The sequence below is a fragment of the Anomaloglossus baeobatrachus genome, chromosome 4 (genome assembly GCF_048569485.1).
Source record: "Anomaloglossus baeobatrachus isolate aAnoBae1 chromosome 4, aAnoBae1.hap1, whole genome shotgun sequence".
Lineage (NCBI taxonomy): Eukaryota > Metazoa > Chordata > Amphibia > Anura > Aromobatidae > Anomaloglossus > Anomaloglossus baeobatrachus.
In genome coordinates, this window is record NC_134356.1 from 308,249,391 (window position 1) to 308,265,241 (window position 15,851).

A 15,851-nucleotide genomic window follows, 5' to 3' on the forward strand; every position below is an offset into this window, starting at 1 on the left:
CTCTCTTTGACAGGGGGATGTTCACCTGTGGGAATGTGGTGTTGGACCCCCTTGATCTGCCCGAAGTCTAGGGGGTGCTTACTGAAAACCTGTTCGTACTCCTGCACCACCCTGTGTACCCCTGCCCTGTGATGTGTAGGGGTATCATCAGTGCCTACATGTAGCTGTTGGTGCCACTCGCTTATGTCCCCCTGGGGTGGGGAAGTGTTGGTGGCAGGTTGGAGTGTGGATGGGCTGGCTTCATGGATAGTGTGAGGGTCCAGGGTAAGCAGCTTGGCAATGGTGGCATACCGGGGAAGCCTGACTTCTTCCTCCCCACAGTTCAACACTCTCACAGGCACTCTCCCCTTCTTCACATCCACCACCCCTCGGGCGGCCATTACAGTGGGCCAGTGCTCGGAAGGCATGGGCTCCATCATTGCGGGGTAGTCACGCCCCTGAGGCCCTACTGCTGCCCTACACCAGATCATCATCTCACTCCTAGGGGGCACAGTCAATGGAGCAACATCCATCACTCTCACTCCACCAATCTCCCCTCCTGTTGAGCTTACATGCTGGCGGTACATCAGGGCACGGATTTCACGCTGCACAGCCCTCTGCCGGCTCCCCGCCGCTGTGGCGGCCAGCTGTTGCAATAGGGTCAACACATCAGCCATGCAGTGTTCCATCACATTGGTTCCCAGCACTATCTTCGGGTTATGATCACTAGGTTCATTCATGATCACAATCATACCCTGGTGTTGTAGTTCAGCTTGCCCCACTGTCATAGCCACTTGTTTATACCCCACCTGGGTCAATGGAAGTCCATTAGCGGCTATCAACGTTATGCTATTGTCTGGGGGCGCCAGGTCGTCTACAGCCCAATACCGCTGGTACAACTTGTACGGTATAGTAGTTACCTGTGATCCAGTGTCCAAGAGAGCCATCACTGGTATGCCGTCCACAGCCACGGGGATGATAGGGCGGGCCCCGATATATCGGTCTCGCCAGTCCGGGGGGCCACGATGTTCTACTCCTGAGGATTGGCCCGGGGCCCCAGGGGTTGCTCGTTTAACGGGCACTGTCGGTAGTAATGGCCCGGCTTACGGCACTTGTAGCAGATTGGAGGCCTGCTCCGCGGGTTGTTAGCACTTCTCTGCTGCATCCAGGGAACATCCTCGGGACTGTCGGCAAGCTGTATCTGCGCTGGAGGCTGAGATCTGGTCAAAGGTTGCAGTGCAGCAAGGATTTTGGCAAGGTCTCCGTCCATGCGACGGACCTGGGCTGCCAACTCTTCGACTGTGCTGCTCGGGGCTGCAGGCATTACAGAGGTTGGCTTGGCTGAGGCCGCCACAACAGGAGCTGTCTCGACGGGCCACGGGACGGGTTCCAGAACTTCAGCAGCTGGGGGCTGTAGTGCTTTGATAGCCCGCTCTTTTAACACAGCAAAGTCCACATCCGGATGTTCCAGGGCCCACAGTCGGAGTTGTTTACGATCCTCAGGGGACCTCATCCCCTGCGCAAATTGCTCCACCAGCATCTTGTTGCTATCCGCCTCATTAATAGAGTTCACCCGCTTCAGCGTGCGGAGGGCGGTCTGCAGACGTAAAGCATAGTCCCGAATGCTATCCCCGGCTCGTTGCCGGCACTGGTAAAACTGCATCCTCAGCTCAGCTTCAGTCCGGGTCTCGAAGGCAGTCTGTAGCTTCTCAAAGATGGTGGCTACAGAGAGCCGGTCCCCCTCGGCCCAGGTCTCCGCTTCCTGCTCCGCCGCACCGGTTAGCTGGCCTAGCACTATCGCCGCTCGTTGCTTATCAGTCAGGGGGTACAGCTCCAGCAATGGGTTAAGCTTTTTCCGGAAGGCCTGTAGGGCATCCAGCTTCCCATCATACTGCGGTAGCCAGGCAGCTCTGGGCGCATAGGGCAAGGAAAACGGCATGACCTGAGCGAGCGCGGGGGCCGCGGCACCTCCCGCCGGTACAACCGGGACTTGGGCAGGCCCATTCCCATCCGCGGGTGCCGCTGCGGCTGCGACCACCGCTCCTCCGGCGGCTCCGTCAGGCGCAGACATCTTGTTTTCGTCCCCCTTAGCTCTTTCCGGCCCCTCCTCTCTCGGGGCGGGGTTTTGGCCTTCGCGCCTCTACTGCTCGAGAAGACGCTCGAGCGGGAACTTTTCGCGCCAAAGATGGCGGCTTCTGCAATTTTTCTGCCGGATACCTCCGGCGGTAACAAGGCGCACCTCTACCAGACGGCAGAGCGGTAAGATCCTGTTCGTGACGCCAAGTTGTCGCGGGCGGGGAGGAGGGTGTCAGCACACCGCGCTCACCACTTCTGCTCGGGTCCGGCAGCTGCTCAGTGGTGGCTCGAGCTGTGGGCCGGATCCCAGGGTTTCTCGAGCGACACTCCTCGCCCGTGAGTGAAAGGGGATTGTTGGTTGGGTGTGGGGGATTGTTATAGTTCGTGACGCCACCCACGGTTGTGGTGATTGCACCACCGCTGCTCTGGACGGGGATCCCGGGGATGGTGAAGGGGAGCAGCCAGGTGTTGTGTTGCCCCTCCGTGGGTAGGGGTTGGTGATCCCGGGGCCCGGTGATGGGTTGTGAGGTGCGGGGCCTGATAGGCGCAGGGACGCGGGGGCAGCGCTGTGCCTTGCGGCACTGTGGTACTCACTCAGCCTGAGACACGGACACAGTTTGTACGGTAAACCAAACGGCTGGTAGGACGGTCCCACAGACGGCTGCACCTGCACTCCCGGTAGGTGACGGTGATGTCCCTCTTCCTTGCACCTATGTTTGACTGATGGTAGCGGTGGATTCCCTCCGGTTACCCGCTCCCCGACTGCAATCTGGGCCGGAGGAGCTCTACACTTTGCCCGCAGGCGCTGGCCCTGAGAAACTGGTGCCTTGGCGGTGGCGGTGTCTCTCTGCTTCAGGTTGGGCTGTTGCCTTCAATCGGGACTTGGTTGTTGGGGGATCTACGTCCCCTTCACTGACGGATTCGGCAAATTTGGCGACTCCTAGCCTTGCCAGGGTCCGAGAGGCCCCTGCCCTGGTGCTGACTGTCCTTCGGAACACTGCTCCAGACCACCGGGCACACAGCCAACGGGGTCCTTCCAGGAACTTCCAAACGGTCCCCCTCCAGACAGTCACCGCCGTCGCTGACCTTGCTGTTCTGGCCCTACACAAAGCTGGGCCCTCAGGCTTTGCACACTCTCTGCTCTGTCACCACTTCTTGCTCTCCTCCTTTTCCACTTTTCTTTCCTTCACTTTCCACTTGCTGTTTACTTTAGCCCTGCCTGGGCTACTCCTCCACTCCTTCCACTTCCTCCTCCCTGACTCATCTGCCTGGTACTTCCCGCCTCCAGAGCTGTGATCTCCTTGGTGGGCGGAGCCTACCGCCTGGCCCACCCCCTGGTGTGAATCATCAGCCTCTGGAGGAAGGCAACAAGGATTTCTGGTTAGCTGTGATGTGCCTACCTGGAGTGTGGGGTGTGGTGGTGTTGTGACCTGTGACCCCTGGCTTGCCCAGGGCGACACATGGGCATTCAGGTGGCATAAAGGGGGAATTAGCCATATCTGTATGCCTCCTGGATGATGGGTCATTTGGCAAAAATAATCTTTTATATCTTCTATATTCCAGGCTATGGGGTGTGAGCTGCCTGGAATTTAAGCCTGCTTTCCATCTTCATTATACAGAATTTTTCCTCCCCTTCTCTTTGGTATGCCTGTGAGTTTAGGTGTGCGTGTTGGAAATCTTGCGCCTGCGCATTCTGCCTGCCATCTCTCCCCTGTGCTTTGAAGCACTAGTGACTCCACGGTGCCTGTGCACAGCAAAATTGAAGCCTGTGCCCACAGAAGAGCGGAATAGTGCACGGTGGGACAGCAGGCATAATGCGCAGGCACAACATTTCTGGCTGCACACCTGATGTCAAAAAGACAGAAGGAAGAGAAGGGGAGGAAGAATCCTGTATAAAGAAGACCAGAGGCAGGCTTATCTTCTGGAAAGCACAGACCCCATAGCCTGGAAGATAGAAGATTTAAGACCGGATTTTTGACAAATGACCCCCCTCATCCAGGAGGCATACAGGTATGGCTACTATCACCTTTATGCCACCTGTATGCCCATATTAATAACGTAAAAATGCCAAAGATCCCAAAAAATGAGAACCCTATGGGTTGCAGAAAATGGCGCAAAATGTACGACACATTTTTGGACAAACTTCAATTTTTTTTAACCCCTTAAATAAAAGTAAACCTATACATGTTTGGTGTCTACAAACTCACACCAACCTGAGGCATTACAGCAACATATCAGCTGTACCATATAGTGAACACAGTGAATAAAATATCTCAAAAACAATTGTGCAATCACACTTTTTTCCACATTTTGATTTTTTTTGTCATTTCCAGTACACTGTATAGTAAAACTCTTGATTTTATTATTTAAAGGAACAACTCGCGCTGCAAAAAACAAGCCCTCACATGGCTATATTAATGGAAAAATAAAAAAGTTAGGGTTCTCAGAAAAAGGGTAGCGGAAAAAAACAGCGCAAAATCAGCCGGTCATGACGGGGTTAAATTCTCTATTACCTTTTATTCTCTTGAAAACCCTCATATTGTTTATCTGTTTTTTTTTGTGTGTGTGTGTGTGTGTTTGTATGGGGGGGGTGGGGGGGGGTGTTGAATATTTGCAGTATTGTTCCATAGGCATGTAGAAGCTCAAGGATAGATAGTAATAAGGGTCTCATTTGTGTATATTAAATTAATTCTACAACCTCAGGCTGGTGAGAAAATCATCTATTAAATAAGATTGATATAGATGATGGATGCTTGGTGGGTAATAGTTCCAGGTGGCTATACTTGTATGGCACCTCCATGTCAGTAGAGATGGAATAGTCTATTGCCTGTGCTTGTTTCTTGCTATACCTTTATGTATTATGTATAATACCTGTGAACATTTTATGGCATCACTCTCCTTAGTTCCTATGGATATTTACTGTATTCTGCACATCCAATATATGTTATATCAAATAACTCAAGCTTCTGTTCTCATTAAGGCTATGACTTCTGCTCGGAAGGACATAATTGCATGGAGTACTCAGTCTGCAAAAACCTCGATGACAAATCTGTTTGCATCTGTCGTGATGGATTCCGGGCTCTAAGAGAAGACAATGCATACTGTGAAGGTACGTGTACTTCATATACATACGAAAATGTCATTCTCAACCCCTTAGGTTGAGCCCTGCACTTGTCCTGTACAGTCTAATTTAATAGGTGCTCTTAAATTTAGTACCACGTTACCGTCAGTCACAAAAGACATTACTGCCACATCGCTGTCTAAAAACACCAATTCAGCCGTATGCACCAGTCTTCATACAGTATCATATCATGTTGAGCCACTACTACATTACATTTCTTTTCTTGCATTAATCCAATTCACTACCTTTATTTTAAATCAAAGCTGCATTCACAGTTCTTCAGAGCTGAAATCTTTTTTTTTCTCAATACCTGCACATGGTATTGAGTAAAATATACTATAGGTATACTATATATACAGTAGGTATACTAGTTCTGATAGGTCACGTTCTGTGTTAAGGCTACGTTCAAACAAAGCGGCACTACTCACAGTCATAAAAAACACCATGGGCGTGGGGCTGCACGGTGGCTCAGTGGTTAGCACTGCAGTCTTGCAGCGCTGGGGTCCTGGGTTCAAATCCCACCAAGGACACTATCTGCAAGGAGTTTGTATGTTCTCCCCATGTTTGCGTTGGTTTCCTCCCACACTCCAAAGACATACAGATAGGGACTCTAGATTGTGAGCCCCAATGGGGACAGTATTGCCAATGCATGTAAAGCGCTGTGGAATTAATAGCGCTCAATAAATTATTATTATTATTATTATTATTATTATTAATAATAATAATTAATTGTGGCCTCTGAACTGCTTGATGTAGAATTACTTAAAGGGAATCTGTCAGCAGGTTTTTGCTGTGTAATCTGAGGACAGCATGAGGTAGGGGCTAAAAACAAAAATCTAAATAGCAAGATGTGTGGACATTGTGCAACCGCACACTAAACATAAAATATAACTTTTAATGGGGCTCATTTAAAACGAGTAAACCTCATAAAAACGTGAGTATAAAATGAGAATACCCAAAGCAGTGGTCACCAAGCTCAAATGGACCCTGGTTTGGGTACAGCGCACAAAACACTATCTAGACTGGGTCACTATTATGTCACCTCAGCACTATATTAGAGGTCACATGTACAGGGAAGCGCCCTCCACTCTGTACCTCCAATATTATCTAATGTGTAGATAACTGGTGTAAACGACCGCCATTAAACATATACCATGCGGCGCATGTGAATTGAGAGAGGCTACTGACACAGAGTGTCCGGAATGGGCATTTTATTCTTCTGAAGAGGGCCACAATGATGATTATAAGGATGGCTATTTAATCTGGCAGATTTCCATGAGCATGGGCTCCCCTGATGATTTCTATGTGGTGATGAAACGCGTAGGGAGTGACCGGAGGCCTGCTGCTGCTAACATTTTTTGAGAGATAAACATGAAGAAGGTTTATCAGTGAATATCCTGTCCATGAGAATTTTGAAGCCCGCAAGTCCTTGGTGAGACCGTTCCAACTATTATAACCATATTATTTAAAGAAATGGTATATGTTTAATGGCGGTCGTTTACACCAGTTATCTACACATTAGATAATATTGGATGTACAGAGTGGAGGGCAGTTCCCTGTACATGTGACCTCTAATATAGTACTGAGGTGACATAATAGTGACCCAGTCTAGATAGTGTTTTGTGCGCTGTACCCAAACCAGGGTCCATTTGAGCTTGGTGACCACTGCTTTGGGTATTCTCATTTTATACTCACATTTTTATGAGGTTTACTCGTTTTAAATGAGCCCCATTAAAAGTTATATTTTATGTTTAGTGTGCGGTTGCACAATGTCCACACATCTTGCTATTTAAATTTGTCTTTTGGTAGTGTGAGTTGGTATCTTGCTATATAAGTCGTAAAAACAAAAATCAACTATGCCTTCTCTTATTAGGCTGTGTGCGGTTGTTTACTTAAACTAAAGGCTTTATCACTCGGTGACTATCATTGCTAGGTCTAGCTGGCACGTGCTGATTAATCCGACACGCCCCGTGCTGTGGTTGGCACCTCACTGTCAATGTACAATCTCTATAGAGAACCTGGTGTGGATGGGGACAGCTCTCAGCCATGCTGCTTTGCTAAATTGAAAACCTGATTATATCAGAACAACTGCAGCCAGTAATCTAAGTGATACATCTTTGTATTCAGGGTCTCTGTGCCAACATCATGCTGCTCTCAGATGAGGTAGCAAAAACATGCTGACAGATTCCCTTTAATATTGCAAGGAAACGGCTCTGTCATCCACCAAACCACACAGCCTATTGTAACAGGAAAAAATGTTCTTGAATGAGAAAGACAAGTTCAAGACCTGTAGAAAGTCATATTCGCTGCGTTTTTTGGCTGGCAATGCTTTTACTGCACAAGAAAACTATATATTTTTTGTAGTTGACTCTAAAATATGATCTGATTGCAGCAATTCAGTGGATACTTGGAAAGTAAATTATGCAATATATAATTACGTGGAAGAAATCATTAAAGCTTTGGTTACATTCATAAATGATATTGTGCAGTGGATCTATAAATCCTATACTACCACCTTTTTTATATGTTAGTCAAGATAATCTGTCAGCAATCTTTTGCTATGTAATCTGCTAGCAGAATTAGGTAGGACAGCGACCCTGGTACCAGGAATGTATCACTTAGTTTACTTAGGCGGGCTTTGCACACTACGACATTGCAGGTGCGATGTCGGTGGGGTCAAATTGAAAGTGACGCACATCCGGCATCGCAGGCGACATCGTAGTGTGTAAAGCCTAGATGATACGATTAACGAGCGCAAAAGCGTCGTAATCGTATCATCGGTATAGCGTCGGCGTAATCCATAATTACGCTGACGTGACAGTCCAATGTTGTTCCTCGTTCCTGCGGCAGCACACATCGCTGTGTGTGAAGCCGCAGGAGCGAGGAACATCTCCTACCGCGGCTCCCGTAGGATATGCGGAAGGAAGGAGGTGGGCGGGATGTTTACATCCCGCTCATCTCCGCCCCTCCGCTCCTATTGGCCGCCTGCCGTGTGACGTTGCAGTGACACCGTACGACCCGCCCCCTTAATAAGGAGGCGGGTCACCGGCCAGAGCGACGGTCGCAGGACAGGTGAGTCCATGTGAAGCTGCCGTAGCGATAATGTTCGCTACGGCAGCTATCACAAGGATATTGCAGCTGCGACGGGGGCGGGGACTATCGCGCTCGGCATCGCAGCATCGCCTTGCGATGTCGCAGCGTGCAAAGTACCCCTTAGTGCAGAAATTGTAGCAGTTTTCTCTGATCAGATGTAGCAGAGCTCTAAATGGTCAGCCCTGTATAACCCTGCCCATACTACAACTTTCTATGTACATTGTATGTTGACAAAAGCTGCTAATCAGTGTGGGGATATGGTTGGATCACGAGGCATGAGGGCAGCTTGTCCTGTAGGGATAACCTCCTGCTGATAAAACACTGATCGTATTGAAGCAGGAAAACACAGCCAAGTAAGTGACATATCGATGGAATCAGGGTCTCTGCTCCTACATTGTGCTGCTCTCAGATTACATAATAAAAACCTGCTGACAGACTCCCATAATGGGGAGAATTCTACACTTTCTCCCCATTATTTCCTGTTTTAAGGTTGTTCTCTCTGACACAATGTAGAGCCTCCACAATTCTGCGTCTTGAGAGAATGGCGACTACTGACAAAGCCTTTATTTGAAGGGTAAAATTACTTTTTCATGTTTTATAATGTAGCGCATGGTAAAATAATTGCAGACCGCAAAAATGTTCCTGCCACCTGCCGGGAACCAAACTGTTACTACACATTGTACTGAAATGTTATATCCATGTTTATTTGATTGATAAGTCTCTCGCTGCTAAAGGATGAGACTGACATTTATAATATCATCTGTGCTTGTACTTCAAATGTATTCCAGTAATATTTGAAAACAAGTATATGAGATTAAATGTAATGAAATATGACTTGACAGGCACACTCTAAGATGATTCACAGCTCATTCAATTGCTAAGTAATTTAACAGAGGTGACTGAAGAAAAATTACCATTAAAGGTAAAATACCGCATTATACTGTGCACGTTAGGTGACCCACACAGCTATTAGAACGGGTAGTGTGCATCTCCCACTGCGCCCACTGTGGCTGCACGGATTACTATTATTTAATGTCTGTAGGCTATAATTTGTGCTGTATTGCAGTGTTATGAGTACTGATAGCGAGGGGCTCTTTCTAATTGATCCACCTTTTGTGTATTCATTGTATTTGTTTCTGAATTCACAATGAGACCCAAACTTGTCAAGGTGAATTGAGAGTGATCAGAAGGGATTGTTTCTTATTTTATATAATAGTTTCTTATACCATATCTCAAGACTTTGTGCATGTATATATCTATATATAATAGAATTCTATAGAGAATCATTTTTCCACACCTGGACACTTTTGCACAGTTCTCTCTCAGCAAAGGTTATAGGCTGCCTCCCGCTCCTGACCACCGCTCATTATACTCACTGAATATTCAGCGCTCTGTGGAGCTGGAAGCGGGGACAGCGCTGGGGACTTCAGTGCCGGGGACTGCATTGCTGGGTGAGTATACAGCAGAGTGTGTGTGTGCGTGTATAGTGAGAACTTGGAAGCTGGAACATCGCGAGGACAGCAACGGGGATTCATCACAGTTCCCAATGAACTCTAGTGGACACGTGTCGCTGGGGGTCATCAGGATGTCATCAGAGTTCATTGGGAACTCTGATGACCTCCTGGATGTCACTGTGCTTGCAGAATACTCACCTGTCCTCAGCGGTTCTGTCCTCGGCTGTGCTGTGCCCGGCGCTGTCCCCCGTAATGCTCTGGCTACCAGGTCCTGAGTGCAGTGAATAATTGATGGCTATAATGAGCAGTGATCAGGAGCAGGAGGAAGCAGAGCCGAAGAAAGCAGGTAAATATGGAAAATCTTTTTATTTCACAGACCCGTGTTTTCTCCGGTACCTGTCACACGTGTGACACACGTATGAAACACTTGTGACCATAACCATGCGTGTGACTGGCCTAACAGTGAGCGCCTGACACTTGCCTCCTCTCTTTGAAATCTCACCATTTGCCTGTCCTTCAAACACAGAAGGCAGGTGGAGGGGCCGGGCGAAGACTCAGTGCACAATGTCGCCCCTGTACACCAAAATCTAATTAACAGAAAACTTTTAATTAACTTTAAAGAAGAACAATAACCCAAATTTCTTTGCCAATGTATCACTTTAATCTGTATTATAGCGCCATTACAGCCATGTCTCTACTTAACCCGTTAGCATGATTTTGTAATGTAAGTAATGACATGGCTGTAATGGCACAATAATACAGTACAATAATAAAAAGGAGAATGTGTCAACCTGGTTGAAATCTAAAATAACAGAATTTCCCCTGTGGCAATTGTTAGTTTCATTAACTGCCAAATTATGGGCGTTTTATACGTTAGATGTACCTAAGTTATATATTGCTAAAAATAAACAACAGCTTAGCAGTTGCGTCACAACATCTACAGTAAGTTTTATAACTACTGCCTTGGACATGAACCTTTCTAGATGTGGCTATATTGACATAAAACTTCAGGAATCTTGCTGGACATTCAGATTAGAAAGTTGAAGCCCCAAAGGGCTCAAAGAGGGCTCTACTTTTTTGTTGTTTTTATGATAGACTTGACTTCACAATATAGATCTAATAACTATCATACAACTATTGATAGGTTGGTTTAGTACGGCCTACCTTATTATCTCACTAGATACCTCCTCTGCTATGTTTTAGTCTCTTTTCACTGTAGAGTCAACCAATAAATGTATTGAATAAATAAAGGTTAGTGATGGGAAGACCCAGACTGTAAAAGTACGATCCACGCGGGTGCAAATGTACCTGTGCACTGACCCAGACCCCTAGTTCTTAGTGAACTCTGAGTACCTGTCCAGATCCAGCAAGTCAGGTAATTTAAAAAAATAAATAAATAAAGGAAAAATAAAGAAAAAAGGGAAAAGCTGACGCGCTATACTTAACAGTCTCCCGTGAGGCTGTAATACTACTTTTAGGGCTCTCATACTATGTCTGGAACCAGTCATTATCCTTCATAAATATGCACTGCTTCCCCAGCCCACTGGCAGTCCCAGTGTCTCTGGTTGCAATCAGGCAGTGCACCCAACATTGTGTAACTGCGTGTCTGACTGCAAGCAAGAGGCTATGTGCGTATCTATTTTGGTGTTAAAATAAATAATAAATAAATAGAATTGGCATAGGATCGCCACATATTATGATGCCCAGCACAGATAAAGCATACAGCTACAGGTTACATCTCAGAGCTGTGGGCTTATCTTGACTGCGTATCAAAATAAGAGGGGTTTTTTTTTTAAATTATTTAAATAATTTTTAAAAAACGGCATAAGATGGTACCAATTTTAATACCCAGCCATGATAAAGCCAATAACTGGGTGCTGGTATTCGCAAGCTGGGCATACACATGGTTATTGGGTAGCCAGCAGCCGCCCAGAATTGTTGTATCCATTTGAAGCAACAATCCCAGAACTTTACCCGGCTTATCCCGATCGCCCTGGTACAGTGGAAATTAGAGTACTAAGGGGTTAATGACAGCTCACAGCTGCCACTAAGTCCTAGATTAGTAATGGGAGGCATCTATGAGACTCCCCCATTTCTAATCTGTAAGTTACATAGTTACTTAGGTTGAAAAAAGACCTAGGTCCATCTAGTTCAACCTTCCTCCACCAGTTCTACATTTGGTCACTAAGTCATTTATAACCAACAATGTTGTGTGTGCTGAGGAAATCATCCAGCCCTTTTCTAAAAGCTGTTAAAGTATCTTCTATTACTACCTCTTGTGGTAGGGCATTCTACAGTCTGACTGCTCTAATTGTAAAGAACCCTTTCCTATTTAGCTGCCAGAATCGCTTTTCTTCCACTCATAGTGTATGCCCCCTGGTCCTTAGTATTGTCTTTGGAAGAAATAAGTCATGTGCCAGTCCTTTATATTGATCACACATGTATTTATACATATAAATGAGTTCTCTTCTGAGACGTCTTTTTTCTAAGCTAAACATAGCTAACTTTTTCAACCTGTCATCATATGGGAGGCCTTCCATTCCTTGTAGTAGTCTAGTTAGCTGCCTTTGAACTGACTCTAACTTCTGAATGTCCTTTTTAAAATGTGGAGCCCAAAACTGGATCCCATATTCCAGATGTGGCCTTACAAGTGATTTATAGAGGGGTAACTGTTACGAGGGGGACCCGGGGAAGCGTGCCAAGATGGGAAATGGACAGCTTCCGCCGGTCAAGGTCCACTGTGCGGTGTAAGGGACCGCTGCTATGGTCAGGAAAGAGTGAGCAGGTTGCTACTAGTGATCGTCTGGAATGTCACAGACGATCTATGTACACCGGTCCGCCCTAACCCGTGAGGGTTGTATGGCTCGGGGCTTCTCGATCGGTGTACCTGTTGCACGGGGACGCACAGAGGTGCCTACGCACGTGTGCCAGCGGGAGTCACAAGATATGGCACGAGGGTAGCACAGAGGTGCCCACGCACGTGTGCTTTCAATAACCAGGTGAGTCCGGTGGAGACTCGAGGAGCTCACCTGGGACAGGGACACGGCCTGTCGAAGGAGATACTGCCGGAGCAGCAAGGCAGGAACACGGCCTGCAAACGAGGTACTGCCTAAACAGCAAGGGCCAAGCCCACAGAAGACAGTAATGCCTGAGCAGGGGCGTGGCAGCATGCTGCCAGACATCCAAACATAGAAGGACGGTCGCGCGCCGCCATGATGGTAGGGGGAGCTTTTAAGGAGGTGTAGCTCCACCCAAGGGCGGGCGCGAGACGGGCGTGACCCAATCAGGATTCGTGACGTCCTGGCCCAGCCAGTCAGGATTCAGCACATCACCAGCCTCGTCATCGGGCCGTGTGATATCAGTGAGCGAATCAGAAGACGTCACGTGGAGCACATGCTCATCTTCCTGCCTCTGGGTCATAAAGGCGGGATCCCCGGTTTCACAATGTGCAGAGACATGGGAAGTCTTGCTGCTTCCCTGAGCATCTATTCTTTGCACACTGCGCAACCTCCCAGAGCCTCCGTGATGCTGAGCAGGAGAGCTCGTGGCAGGCAAGGGATAGGAGACCGCTCCATTCCTTGCAAGAGGAGAACCACTAGGTGTCACCTTTCTGCTGTGTCTCTGAGAAGGCAACTCCTGCAGTCTCCCAGACCTTTGGCGCTGCTGAGCAGGAGGGCTCGTGGCAGACAAGGAATGGGGGACCACCTCATTCCTTGCAATAAGAGAGCCACGACGTGTAACATTACCCCCCCGTCTAGGGCCCCCCCCTCGCCTTCGCCTGAAGGCCGCCACCAAACCAGGGGCGTGGACATGCCCCTCCAATTCCCAGGACCTATGCTCCGGGCCACGACCGACCCACTCCACGAGGAAGTACCTCTTGCCCTGTACAATTTTTGTTCTTACTAGCTTCGCTACTTCAGGGTCGTGGGACAAGAAGCCAACCTGGGACAGCAGAGACCCCGAGGTTTTAGGTCGTACGGGTTTCAGAAGAGATACATGAAACGTATTAGAAATAGCCCAGCGCGGAGGGAGCTGGAGTCGATATACTACCGCGGTTACCCGCTCTATTACTGTAAACGGGCCAAGGTACCTAGGAGCAAACTCGGCTGTCTGTACCGGAAGGTTAATATGTTTAGAAGACAGCCACACTAGGTCACCAGGTGCGAAAGATGGCACAGGATGTGGAAGACCCGCAGGCCTCCGCCTGAACGGTTTATTATACGCACACGACGTACGGACTCCCATATTATTCTGTACATCCTGGGCTACCGCCGGCCCCCAATAATGCCTGACCCCTACCAACTTTGGAGGCCTGATCCCATGACAGCACACCGTTCCATGAGTCAGAGGAAGTGAGGGTCTTACCAGGTGACACCTGGTCTTGGGAAGTGGAAATGACCCTCCTCACGCTGATTGAAGGTGAAACAAGACACTGACTTTCTTCCGAAGGTTTCAAACATCAGGTAGCTACATGTCCCTCCTGCCCACAGGCAAAGCAAATGGCCGACGGCCGAGAACCTGTGGTAGAGGAGACCACTTTGGAGACTTCCATTGGCTCCACAGAGTCATCAACAGAGCTGGCTGGGAGACCGGTCTGGTGGGGAAGGGGAGTCAGAGGCTCTATAGACCAGGTAGACGTGGGTGCCGAAGAGACCTCGAGCCTCCGCTCCGCGTGGCGGATGTCTATGCAAGAGGCAAGCCGAATCAAGGACTCTAAGGTGGTCGGCACATCACGCGTGGCCAGTGCGTCTTTGACGAACCCTGCCAGACCCTCCCAGAACACAGGGACCAGGACTTTATCTGGCCAGTCCAGCTCTGCGGCGAGTGTCCTGAATTGTACTGCAAAGTCCCCGACTGAAGTGGACCTTTGCCGAAGGCGTAGGAGCCGCAGCGCGGAGTCGTGGGTGACTTGAGGCCCGAGGAACACCTTTCTCATGGCCTCAAGATAAACTGGAAGGTGATTCACCACCCGATCTCCGCGCTCCCACAACGGGGTGGACCATTTTAGCGCTTTCCATGTGAGCAGGGACTGGACGAAGGCTACCTTCGCCTTCTCAGTAGCGTAATCAGTCGCGGACAACTCCAAGTAGGTGGTAACCTGGTTTATGAAACCACGGCACTCAGAGCTGTCTCCGCTGAAGCGCTCTGGGAGCGCAAGGCGAGGCGACCTTCCACACAATTCCACAGCCTGAGTAGCCGCCTGGGTGGCGACTGTTGCTAGAACAGCCTTATCGGGGGAAGACCGCTCCACTGCTGCCAATCGTGACTCCAACTGCTGCACATAACGCAGCAACTGCTGCTGCTCTTCCGCCATAGCCAGACCTTTGGCGCGACCGTAATGTTACGAGGGGGACCCGGGGAAGCGTGCCAAGATGGGAAATGGACAGCTGCCGCCGGTCAAGGTCCACTGTGCGGTGTAAGGGACCGCTGCTATGGTCAGGAAAGAGTGAGCAGGTTGCTACTAGTGATCGTCTGGAATGTCACAGACGATCTATGTACACCGGTCCGCCCTAACCCGTGAGGGTTGTATGGCTCGGGGCGGGGCTTCTCGATCGGTGTACCTGTTGCACGGGGACGCACAGAGGTGCCTACGCACGTGTGCCAGCGGGAGTCACAAGATATGGCACGAGGGTAGCACAGAGGTGCCCACGCACGTGTGCTTTCAATAACCAGGTGAGTCCGGTGGAGACTCGAGGAGCTCACCTGGGACAGGGACACGGCCTGTCGAAGGAGATACTGCCGGAGCAGCAAGGCAGGAACACGGCCTGCAAACGAGGTACTGCCTAAGCAGCAAGGGCCAAGCCCACAGAAGACAGTAATGCCTGAGCAGTGGCGTGGCAGCACGCTGCCAGACATCCAAACATAGAAGGACGGTCGCGCGCCGCCATGATGGCAGGGGGAGCTTTTAAGGAGGTGTAGCTCCACCCAAGGGCGGGCGCGAGACGGGCGTGACCCAATCAGGATTCGTGACATCCTGGCCCAGCCAGTCAGGATTCAGCACATCACCAGCCTCGTCATCGGGCCGTGTGATATCAGTGAGCGAATCAGAAGACGTCACGTGGAGCACATGCTCATCTTCCTGCCTCTGGGTCATAAAGGCGGGATCCCCGGTTTCACAATGTGCAGAG

At 49.1% G+C, this 15,851-nt stretch overlaps 1 protein-coding gene across 1 annotated transcript in view; it reads left to right on the plus strand.

Annotated features, from left to right (window-relative positions):
- The window catches only part of NELL2 (neural EGFL like 2), a 461,689-nt gene that overhangs the window by 280,673 nt on the left and 165,165 nt on the right, over window positions 1–15,851 (plus strand). The window contains exon 12 of the mRNA XM_075344966.1: window positions 5,036–5,164. Coding sequence (XP_075201081.1) covers window positions 5,036–5,164 — 129 coding nt within the window. The remainder of the gene's footprint in view (window positions 1–5,035; window positions 5,165–15,851) is intronic.